The 12,887-nt window shown below is 37.9% G+C and overlaps 1 protein-coding gene across 1 annotated transcript; it reads right to left on the reverse strand.

Moving 5' to 3' along the window:
* Positions 1-3,678: 3,678 nt before the first annotated feature.
* Positions 3,679-12,156, reverse strand: Meng (serine/threonine-protein kinase meng-po). Its single transcript, XM_070670910.1, has 2 exons — positions 11,760-12,156; positions 3,679-8,735 (listed from the first exon to the last, which is right to left on the reverse strand). The coding sequence occupies exon 2, from the start codon at positions 8,733-8,735 to the stop codon at positions 7,569-7,571; it is 1,167 nt and encodes a 388-aa protein (XP_070527011.1). The 5' UTR covers positions 11,760-12,156; the 3' UTR covers positions 3,679-7,568.
* Positions 12,157-12,887: the final 731 nt, after the last annotated feature.

The following is a 12,887-nucleotide window of genomic DNA, read 5'->3' on the forward strand; positions in this document are numbered from 1 at the left end:
GCGTGCATCTTCGTCCTCGTCCTTATCATCGCTACATTTTTATTAGGTTGCATCCGCCCCGCGAAAGGCGTTTGAACCCGGTGACGGGGCGAACGACCTTTAATCCTGTCTCTCTCTCTCTCTCGCGAGGCCTCTTTACGTATACGTGAACGTGTCGAGGAGCGTTTTCTTTGACGTCAGAGGGTAATCATGCAATATCGTAAAGCGAACATGGAACCCTATCGTCGAAATGCTCTGGGTGGTTCCGTCGTAAATTCGCACGTGTGCACGATCGGCTAGTTGTTTCTAAACCTACGAGGGGATAAATGCGTCGAAAGGGCCTGGTGGAAATCTTCAGGAATCAAACGTGAAAGAATCTTTTTTCCCTTTGAGTTTAAACAAATTAAAAAATAAATTTTTCCTTGAGAAATACTAAGATTCGTACTATTAAGAGACTGTATCTGAATTAATGTACGTTTTTCATTAGTTTCGGACAAAAGAAATTTCTATAATTACGCACGAACGAACCTTGGAAATTTAGATTTCTCTCGCCGAGCGAATTCGTCACGTCGAAAATGATTAAGATGTTAGAGCGCCGTTGCAACCGGTGCACCGATCGCAGGGTATACCGATACATGTGGAACGTTGTCCGTACGATACATAAATAGGTTGGACGGTATTAAAATAGACATCGGGGCGTTGGACCGGAGGATCGATGACGATACTCGTCCCCGGTGGCGGCTTGCCCGGCTTTATTTTTCGTCAAGTAACCGCATTACGCGACTTAGTCGAGACAGCACGTCTGCGCGAGAAAAGGCGCCTACCATCAGCTTGCATTGCCTCTCAAAGTGCATTTATATCTCGGTTTCAGTAGAAAATTGTAAATTTAACTCTTTCGATCCTGGCCTCGTAACGATAGATATATAGATATATATATATATATATATATATATATATATATATATATATATATATATATATATATAACGTCTTTTTCTTATACGCTTTTATTATAATTTTTTTTCATTTTTACCTGCTTATTAATTTGAGTAAATTATTAATTTATTAATTTTGTTAGATCGATCAATTGAATCTTTCGTCGAATGTTGATGGCCTTATTACGATACGCTGTAAACATATCTTTGCTCCGTATACGCGTTTGCTTTCCGTTTTGCCGAGATAACGTTCTGTCAGGTATCCAGTCGGTTCGGTGCTTGTCAAAACAAGCCGCGGAGAATATTCGCCATACGCATGGAAATAGCGGCTCGCCGGTTTAAAATATACGCGCATCGGAAGGAAGATGATGGAACGCGGGTGCATGTTAAGACATTCGTTTGCCGCATGCACACCAATGGCGTAACTAATAATTTCCAACACTCGGCCGTGTCGGCAGAGTAAAAAGAAGAATTCGAAAAATGAAAAGAAAGAAAAGAATAAAGCAAAGTAGGATATTAAGCCTGTCATTAACGAGAACGAGAAATTTTCTTCAGAGATAATTATTACGTAAAAGATTTCTTCCACGTGTTTCTATTATCTTTAATGCCAAATCATATGTTTGCAACATTGAATCATACGTATATTTGGAGTGGAATATGTATTAGAATGCATAATTTATGTAATGAAGCGAAAAGTGGGCCGAGGATATGTCAGAGCTGTAGGTCGACTAGTAAAGATTAAATAAGTAAAGGTCTCAAAATATTCTTTCGAGTATTACGTACTCGTATGTCAACGAAATATCGGGACATTTCGCGAGCGATAAATTTATCTTGGCACTCTTAGAATTGAGCAATAGAATTGAGCAGATGACGTTTGAATGCACTCATCAAATGTCGTAGGATGACAGCTATGCAAATGTGCTTAATGACTAGTTGGATGTAACATCCTATCTAAAAAAATTAGTGTTGAGAATAAAATCGCGTTTGCTAAATGAGAGTAAACTTTAGACGCTTTAGAAAAAGAAGTTGAGGTTCGGTTTAATTAGCTATTGGGATCTCTAATATATTATAAATTTATTACAACATTTATTACGATTTTATTATATGTATATACGAATTAAGGAACGTTATTTTTTACTCGAATCGTATCGAATCGGAAGATTGACGAAAGTGTCAGCTGTATCGCGAGTGACCGATTTTTTTTATTAATCTGAAAATTGACTTTTCCGATTGTGTGACGATTTGTGCCGCAAGTGGCCAAAAACGTTATCTTTGCCGCAAGTGGCTGAGAAAGTCTCTTCACTTGCAGACTAACTACTTTTCTAACTACGCTACTTCTACTGTAAAAATTAAAGGCAACACATCCACGATTTGTAATATATATTTTAATATTTAATATTTTTTTATTATTTAATTTTAATATTTAATAATATATATTTTAATATATCAAAATACATTTTTTTAAAACTGTAATATTTTCTTGTGGATTCGTTGCCTTTATGTAAGAAAAAAATGACTCACATTAGATGCGACGCGGGCGGAGTTCGGCAACGATGATGCCATGGGATGATGAAATCCTGTAACAAACAAGTAAAAACTACAATGAAAAATTTGCATTGAATAATAATTATTAATAAAACAAATATTTTTTTAATTTGTTATTTTAATATAATTAAAAAAAAGATATTTACCAAAACGTTGCTCCGCCGATACCCGATGTCCATCCGGGACCTGCTCCTCCTCTCAGAACTCATTGTCAGATCTATGGGTCACTCGCGACACTCGCGGATACGCGCGCGAAATGTTATAATAATCGCGCGACCCTGGCGGCACTCCCGTTTAAAAAGCTTAAATAATTTTCGGACGCCCGATTACTTTTGCGTTATTCGCGACGAACCCTGACCGTGGTTCGTTTATTCGATCGGCGACGATGCCATGAGATGATGAAATCCTGTAACAAACAAGTAAAAACTACAATGAAAAATTTGCATTGAATAATAATTATTAATAGAAGAAATTTTTTTTTTTTTTTATTTATTATTTTAATATAATTAAAAGAAAGATATTTACCGAAACGTCGCTCCGGCGATGCCCGATGTCCATCCGGGACCTGCTCCTCCTCTCAGAACTCATTGTCAGATCTTTGGGTCACTCGCGACACTCGCGGATACGCGCGCGAAATGTTAGCTAAAATTATTCGCGTAAAAGTAGTGGGACTTGTAGTTATAAAATATTAATAATAAATTTCGGCGCTCGATTACTTGGACGTTTTCGCGACGAACCCCGACCGTGGTTCGTTTATTCGATCGGCGACGATATTTTAAATGTTACAAGTTACACCCTGAAAAGCAGATATAACATTTAATGCGACGACGGGCGGCGGCGGCGGCGGCTAGCGTACGTGACCTTGTCGCGGTATACGTCGAATCTCACACGAAGCACGTGCGTAGATGTAGCGTGGATCATCAACCGTCGAGGAATTACTTGAACGATTTCGCGACGAACCTCGACCGTGGTTCGTTTATTCGATCGGCGACGATATTTTAAATGTTACAAGTTACACCCTGAAAAGCAGATATAACATTTAATGCGACGACGGCGGCTAGCGTACGTGACCTTGTCGTGGTATACGTAGAGTCTCACACGAAGCACGTGCGTAGATGTAGCGTGGATCATCAGCCGTCGAGGAATGAGGTACGGATCGCGCCCCTCTCCTTCTACCTCAGTCCACGGCGCTCGAGGGAGGGGATCGAGCGGGGGGAAGTCATGTATGCTAGCTATTGTCGTCGCAACGAGAACCTATAATTTAAATGCGATATCCGCTATTAGCGTACATATTTAAGTAACGTGCAATTAATTAATATAAAAACACTGCAACTCTATTACTGTTATTACCTACTAGGATACAAGTGCTACTATAATATAATTTTTTTTCACGCTGTAATCTCTAGTCGATCAAAAATAAGATAATATTCTTATCTAGATTTTTATATTGAGACCACGATTAAACTAATACAAACTAATATAACGAAGGAGAGATACAAAAATTTAAGAATTTACATTTGAAAGAATTTAATTTTTAGTTGCTCAATATTTTTACTCTTACGTGGATTCTTTTAAATTACTGTTTTATCGCCCGTTTTGAAACATATGTGTATAATTATAATTTATATACGATTATACAAATATAATTATACTTACCTATTTTTTTTTAATTTCAATTTCGGAAAAGGCAAATAATTCGAACCGTAGGAAAATAAAATATTTGATCGAAATTTTTCACAGTTTGATGTTAATTGGAAAAAAAATCATCAACTACGTACGAGATCTCATTAACGGTTTTCAGGGTGTAATTATATTGTTTAAGAACAAAGGCTCAAAGTAGTTTCGTGCTTCGCCTCTCTATTCTGAAGAAAGTTTTAAGTGTTCTCGAAACTCGCGAAATAATTACACCGCCTCTCGTGAGATTCACCTTTACATCAGTTATTCGCGTGCGCATTGAATAAAGAAAAAAGTGGAAATTCTGCATTCGCGTGCTCTTACCTCCTCGACATCAAGGTCGAGCTGGTTAGGATTTCTACATAATTAAAGTTGACTAATGACCTTGTTAATGGCGCGCATGCTTATGCTTATCGACATAGATGCAAATATCGAATGACACGACGTTATGCTCGAAAAATCGCTTCGGTTATTAATAATTTTCATGATTTAGAAAACGGTACATCCGCCGATCTTTTTGTTGATTAATTACGACGACTACGAGGTGCTGAAAAAAATTATTATATAATAATCGCGTCTGTTACATTGCATATCTATTTGCTTCGATAGGGGAGGAAAGGAGAGACAGGGTAGTTCGTTGCTTTCAGCTGGCCCGGGTATCCAGGGTTCGTCGCCATAGCGACACCCGAGCCATGGCTAGCCACCCCGTTCTACAGTACAGTACAGCCACATGTAGACCGCGTAGGTTGAAAAATCCGAACGACACGCCCTAATTAATCCGCTGATGCACAATTCAATTTGTACTCTCGCTAAAAGTTACACAAGACGTAATCTAGATAACAGTTTTATACGTATAGGCAAGGTAAATGATTGCTTTCGACGTCAAGCTTTAACGACAAAATCACGGTTCGACAAAAATTCTGGTAAACAAATTTATATAGTACATATGAGGATTGAAATTTGCTCGATATAAATCTGACAAATAATACTTATATAACATAAATTAATATCAAATAAAAATCTAACTGGTTGCATTAGTAAACTATTTCAACTTAGGAATAAATAAAATATACACTACTTTAAATAAGTTTATATACATAAAAAAAAACGTGAAAAAGTTGTAACACTTATTATATCAGATTTATATAATTTTTAGATTTATTTCGATATATACAAAAACATTGCTTCGTATTAGTAGAGGCAACACGCGCTAGTTTCCTTGTGAAAAGTTCTTCACTCGCTTATCTTATCGCTCAGTTAATTCGGACGATACAGAATACTATACTGAATACTATACCGAGATAACGATTGTCCGAATATTGTCCAGTGGCAACGTCATAATGTTTGCGCGTATATATTTTCACATTCAACGTACAAATATGTAGAAACACGCATTCGCATGAATTCTGATCGTTAACACATTCTTTACGTCGACTATTACAAAATGTACAATTTATTCGGATAACGATCCACCTGTGGGATCCTAGGGAGCGAGTCTCACACATTGCGATTTATTTACCGATAATTTTATATCTTTGGGAAAGTTACGTGCGTCGGAATAGGATAAAAATAAACCGACCTCTTTTTTTTTTTTTTTTTTTTTTTTTTTGTCCAATGCATTAAGAGCTTTTTTAGTTCAGTCTTATAATTTTGCGTTCGCGCAATTCAGATATTCGTAGAATGCAAATCAGTCGGTTCACCGTCACGATCACGCGTAAAAAATGAAACGAGATAGAGCATTGGAGGGAACAAATTATAATTGGAGTTATTACGTCTCTGATTGTAACACGAATTAAATCGTGCAAGGTAAGATAGTCAATTGCAATAAGTGGCGAATTTGGCAACCGATTCATTGCGAAACAACCCGTTTTGCGTGTCCGTTTATTCCCCGGGCGTTTTAATGCAGGATCGTTAGCAAAAGACTATTACAACTGTTTGGAATCGCAACGTGCATGCAATATTACGCTATACCTATATCACCGTTACGAAATAGCGTAACTAATTTTACAAACGGAACTTCTATGCGCTACACCATAAACTCCTACAAGAATATATGTATACTATATTTTCTTACATATATGTATACGTACACACGTATATATATACATATCTAGCACGAATGCGAATGTATATCTGTTCATATAATAAATGTAGATATTTACATTTGTGTAATTTACATTTTTTTTTCTGGTAGCATTAATCTTTTTTCCAGTATTCCGATAATCGTCCATTTCGCGTTATGATCCCTATTTTTATTTTTCGGCCGTGCCAAAACCTTAAACGTTTTTGGCAATTTTTTTCTTTTTTTTTTTTTTTTACGTAAATTATATATTTATTAAACTTGTGTGTTTAAAAAATTTAAAAGATAAAACGCCTCATACCTTTTTTTTTTTTTTTTTTCTCTTTTGTTTGTTGGGTTACGTAGCAATTAAAATTTGATTGCCTTTATTTGCTGATTGTTGTGGAATAAGAATGAATTGTTTTCGAAAATGTTTTTACATTCTATGCTAGGTTTGGAGTCGCGCTCTTTGGTCTGGGAATCCCTGGATTGTACACAGTCTTCTTGCTTCTTTATCTCTTGCTTAAACGATCGATATTACATGGCTAAAAAATATAAACCGAAACGAATTTAAAAATTAAATGTAATACAAAACATTTTAAAATGATTGTTCAACCTTACACCTAATCGTGTAATCGTGTAAGGCATCACTAAGTAAGACCATGAGTTTACTAGAAAGATTAATTAACGCAAAAATTATATGCACCGGTATTATTGTCTCTAATTAGTACATCAAGCTAATTGTCAGCTTATCACCATTTATTCACAACTGTCTCTTTCTCTCTCTTTTTCTTTCTAATTAGATATTTGTATATCACATTACACTTAATTTCTAGAGCATCTTACGATCGAGATATATATATATATATATATATATATATATATATATATATTTTTTTTTTTTTTAATTTTTAAAGTAACATAAAAGTTTAAGCGTGAAGAAAACGTTTGAGAGACTGAAATGTATTTTAATTACTCGCGACACTTCCTTTCCAAATTAAATATATTTCGGAAATATTAATTTTGTTAGTTATCGTTTTCGACATCGATCGGCCGATATAAATATCATTGTCTCTCAAATTTTTCTACCTTTATTCTCATTAATTAAGGAAGTTGATCGATAATTGGTCCGCCTGTGAATTAGATTTCGACACTCTGAAAATGTCGGTGGAACAGAATCGCGTTCTACTTTTATTTTTCGCGAAACACTTTTTCAAGTTTTCTGGAAAATGTCCCTCGGTGAAGTATTTGGTGGCTCCGGTGGATTATTTGGCACATCTGTACGAGGTCGGCATGTAGAAGCTGCCCATTCGGAACTTACTCCGTTCTTCCTGGGTGACCCGAAGGCACGGCTCGCTGCATGTTCTCACTATCTCTCACATGTCCTCTGTGCTGAAGCTGCTGATGAGACCCGACTCTGCGTCCATATTAGAATCGCACTGCATTACCCATTCCCATATCCTCTTGGTAACAACTTTCTGGTCCACCGTAGTTTCCAGTCCATAACTGTTGAGCAACTTCCTCAGCTTGTTCTTGTTCTCATCTACGTTGTTTCGGTCGTCCAAAATGGTATCGAGATAGAGGAGACTGTCGCCTCGCCTGACGAGACTCTCGCTGACGTCGACCGACGTCGACGTCGCACTGTGGCTGATTTTACTAATGCACCATGAATCCTTTAGGTACTTGTTGATTTCGGTCACGTGCGGCCTTTTCTCTGGCTTGTGCTCGAACGCTCGCCTGAAGTATCGGAGTAGCCTAGGAGTGAAGCGACGGAAAGTCGGTGGGATTTTCGTGGTACGTCGCTTCAGCCATCGTTGAAAGGCCGAGTAATCTGGGTCTTGGATCGGGTCGGCGCTCTGCCACGGCGGATTGCCGGTTAGGCAAACGAAAAGGACGATTCCAAACTGCCAGCAGTCCGAGGTTCTCTTGCAAGTGTACCTTTCGTTCTTGATAATCTCGTGAATCTCGGGCGGTTGGAACGGCACCCAGGTGCAACGGATTTTGTTTACGAGAGTTCCCTCGCGCTTCGTGCACCCGAAATCGCAGAGTTTTATTTTGCTCATATCCTGCGCGAACACAAGCACGTTCTCTAATTTAATGTCGCGATGAGCCAGTTGTTTCGAGTGGATAAAATCGAGAGCCGACGCGAGCTGGCCGGCTATTCTTTTACACGCGTCTTCGCTTAGTCCGCCGGCTTTTACGTTCCCGGCGAGATCGCCGTACGGCGCATATTCTTGCGCGAAAACGAAGCATTTCTCCGCTTTAAACGCGACGGCGTACGAGCAGAGTATATTAGGGTGCGGGCTTAGGTGATACGAGTAATGAAACTCTCGAAAGAAATCCTTCTCCGACGTAAGCTCTTGATGAACCGCTTTCAGAACCACCCTTGTCTGAGTGGCTCTGTGCGTTGCCAACAGAACTTTTGCGAAACTACCCTCGCCTAAAGTCTTCTCTACATTATATTCCTTTGCTAAGTCCAATTCTTCAAGAGGCACTTCTTGCACTCTGTGGATGCCTGATTCTTTCTTCTCGTGAAGCTTCATCTGGAACAAAAATAAACGTAAAACGTATTTTAAACTAATTAATTTTTCGATTTTAAATAGCACGATTGAGCAATTATATCGAGCTTTATGAAAAAAAAAAAAAAAAAAAAAAATGTTACAACGAAACGACTCGATAATTTAAAGAATTCTATTTTTTTTTTTTAATTTAAATTAATTAATTTTATTTTTGTGTATTTTTGTCGCGTTATTATTTTACTTTATTACGATCTATTTTTCGTCGTCGTTAAAATAAAGATCTTTGTTTTTTTTTTTTTCGTTTTTGTTACTTTTATTTTATGCAGACTTAATTAAGTCTGGAATATTTGTCCTTGCCATTTTCGTTTTGTATAAACCGCCTCGTTGTCGAGACCGGAAATTAGAATTTCATCTGTCTACGCTGAGGGACGTCAACATTGATTTTATACTTGGATAATTCTCTGTCAAAGGAATACTATCTTCGTTCCGCAGGAACAATGTGTCTCAGAAATATTCTACGCCTACAATTGTCAACGCGACAAACATAGGACCATATTCAGGATCGTTCCCACGCTTCCTTCCGCAAAAAGATAATATTCACACTTCTCCGATCGTGCAATATACGTTCTCGTTCATAAATAGCCGCGCGTAGATCAATCGCGGTTCTAGAATATGATATATCGCGAACACGTGTACGATATTGTGGGTCGCGCGAAATAGAAGCCGCCCGAAGAAAGATTGTACGATTGACGTAACTGTTTTTTTTTTTTTTTTTAATGGAACTCTGAATCTTTTCTTGAAAGTTATTTTTTTTAAAAAGAAAAATTTACAAGTCGTCACAAACCAAAGAGTATTTTCTGATTACATTTTGATTGCGAAGGAAAATAACGTAATAAGAATCTTATTTACTTTTAAATTAAAATTAAAATTTACTTTATATGGATATATTTCAAGTTGAGAGATAATAACCTGGAGTCTGATACAATTTTGTTTAATCATCAAAATTTACGAGGAAAGCTAACGTGCGATTTAAACTTTACCGTGGAAAATTGATTCAAAGAATCTACTGTGAGATAAAAGCGAATACTGGGAACCTAGCTGGGAACTTTATATAGCATGTGTACAACAGAAGTCGCGTATATTCCTCGATAAAGTATGCTACTAGAACTGCCGGAATTCATCTGCTTTTGTTACATAACGCCGACTTTAAACAGGCATTGATCTATCTTGCTACATTACTCGCGGTTTTAGGCGCCGTTTCTCTTTGAGCAGCGTCCGCCGCGTGATCCCGCACGTGCGTCATCAAACGCTGCGCTGCATTAGCTCTCTCGCGTAAATGGAATCGCGTGTTATGTTCCTGCACGATTTTACGATCCCCGCATCTTGAGAATCGACAGTTTGCTCGGTAGAAAGCGCAGGGGGAAGAGTTTTTGGAACGCCGCCATTTAAGACAACCATTTAAATTTTATCTTCTTCACGCGCGTTATTATGGTGCTTTTTTTCCCTTCGTCGCTTTTAGGCGAAGGGAGCTGCCTGCGCTCTCGCGGTGCAGCGGAAAGCCTCAGAGTCAAGCCGGAGGGTGGCCGGGTGAACCCAGGACATTTAGACCCTCGCTAGATCAATATTAGCGAGCGAGGACCGTTTACGCTTTGGTCGACGATGCGTGAGTCTGGCCGGCGCCGGATCCCAAAATTTTCCGCCGAGCTCGCCCTAGGATTCTGTTTTCGCAACGTAGCGCACTAATCGATTTATCGCAATTAAAGCGAAAAATAGGGCAGAATTAAATGCGAGATTAAGCACGAATGATAAAGGGTGAGATTGTTAGTTTCGTATTTTTGGGCAAATAATTGTTAATAGTTGGTGAAATATTACGTTTAATTTACATTAATGTACAATTCAGACGCGCCGAACAATTAAACGGAATAAAGGATCAATAGCCACATTCTTAATTAAAAAAGATTGTTTCGGAGATCTTTTCAAATAGATCATTTATTATCGAGCTGTAACACACAGGTCATTAAAAGATCTCTGCTACATAAAAACAAACATTGTTCGTTTAACGATCAACATTTATCTACTTCGAATCGGTCCATAAATTTCTGAGGATCCGGGACATAACATAAATGTCATCATGTGACGAAACGAATACAAAATGACGTGATAAACTCGGTGGGTGGCGTGGTCATGTATTTTTAATAATTCTCATTATATCGGATACGGGGCGAAGCTTTATATCGAGAACTTTCTCATTTTAATTATTAACGTGACATGCGAATTACGTATTCCTCCTGCCTGTAGAATATACATACATATATTTGCATTGTAAAAACTATAGTACCCTTTCATTGACATCGCACTTTGTACGCCGAAATAATTCTAGTTTTTTTTTTGCAAATCGCAGATACTTTTCGCTTTTCCAATTTTCTCTTCATTGTTTTAAGTCACGGTTATTTTTTCGCATTACAACCAGTTTGGACCGGTTAATCTCGACAAGCCTCAGAAGCGCAGATATATTTAGCATTTATGTTTACTGGGCACTCTATTTTAATACACGCGAGTTAGCGACGTTATATTTTGGTGTGCGTGCGTGCGTGCGTGCGTGCGTGCGTGCGTGCGTGCGTGCGTGCATACTGTGCATTTAACGAGGCAATTTAGTCGACATGTATAGAATCGACAACTCATACGTGCTACAAGTGTCACGGAAATCATCTCTGTTAAGTATTCAACAATTCAAACACTTTGACAAGTAAAATATTGCCGACGAATTATTATCATAGATTTATGCACTTGTTGTTATTATTATTATTATTATTTTTTTTTTTTAATACAATACATTTGCAATTTTTCTAAAGCATTTTTCTAAAAGACAAATTTAAATCTGATGACTTTTACAAATTTAATTACAAAAAATTTCATTATAAAGTTAAGTTTACAATAATTTCGGATAATGGAGATATCAGTGCTAAAAGAATTCGTGCATCGTCACAAGTTAGAATTACGTACTAGCTACAATGATAGCGAAGGGATAACACGTCACAAGATACCTACCACGCAAATTTTTTGTGAAAAATTGATAGAAACGTCACTTCACTCCTGGTACACTATGTTTAATGTATATTGTATATGTTAACAAATTCGTGTATAAACCACTCTTAATTAAACTTTAATTAGTATGTCCGTCGTCATCTTTGTATCGCGACGAGTTCTAATCTCGCGCGCGTTTGTCAGCCGCTCGCGAGTATCACAAACGCCGACTCGAGTCAGCGCGGGTTATAGAAATTATGTCAGCTGTGTCCTCTGACTAGTTTGCTTTCGGAGCAGGTGTCACTTGAGTGAGAAAACGGGCACAGAAATAGAGACCCCGAGGTATCGGCGCGGCGACGGTCGGTTACATTTTCCGTGGTACGCGTATCTCAAACGTCTGGAGCGTCGTGACGCTCCGCGTCGCTTTTATAGACCACCCGGTCGGTGGACGCGCAGACGTGGATTGCAAAAGGGTGCGGGAGCACACGACGACGTCGGTTAGTTGTAGGGCAAACGTAACACCATGTCGCACGGCGGCTTTTTTTAACGCGCGCGTATTATGCGAATCGACGAGTCGCGTTATTACGGTAAGACGAACACTTGGATAAATAGAGGAAGTTACTTGAGACGGGACTGCAGATTACTTCCACGTGCCGGCCATTGATCGATTATGCGCTATCCTTGGTCACAAATTACCATATTCACATTTAGGTGGTACACAAAATTCTATCTCGCCTAGCAAACGCCAATTGAAAAGATATAATTATAAAAATTTATAATCCTTGACACGAATTTTTATTTTTATTTCTTTTTTATTTTTATTTTTATTTTTATTTGGGTTAAACGCTCGTTAATTTTCCTAATATACATCATGTTGGTTATACATGTTCGATAATATGGTGTTCTTAAGATTTATGAATGAGGGTTCAATAATAATTATTAAGATATAATAAGAATTCCTACGAGCGAAAACGATGCACAATGTGATGAGTAGAGTCGAATATAAATCGGGATAGATCTATAACATTTTTTTTTTGTTACTGATTTGGGAGGATGAGATTATCCATCTTTTATTCTTTTACGTCACTCTTTATTGTCTGCTGGCTGTGAATTTTGCAAGCGTAAAATCATTTTGGTATCAGTCGAATCCGC

The sequence above is a fragment of the Cardiocondyla obscurior genome, linkage group LG22 (assembly GCF_019399895.1).
Source record: "Cardiocondyla obscurior isolate alpha-2009 linkage group LG22, Cobs3.1, whole genome shotgun sequence".
Taxonomy (NCBI): domain Eukaryota; kingdom Metazoa; phylum Arthropoda; class Insecta; order Hymenoptera; family Formicidae; genus Cardiocondyla; species Cardiocondyla obscurior.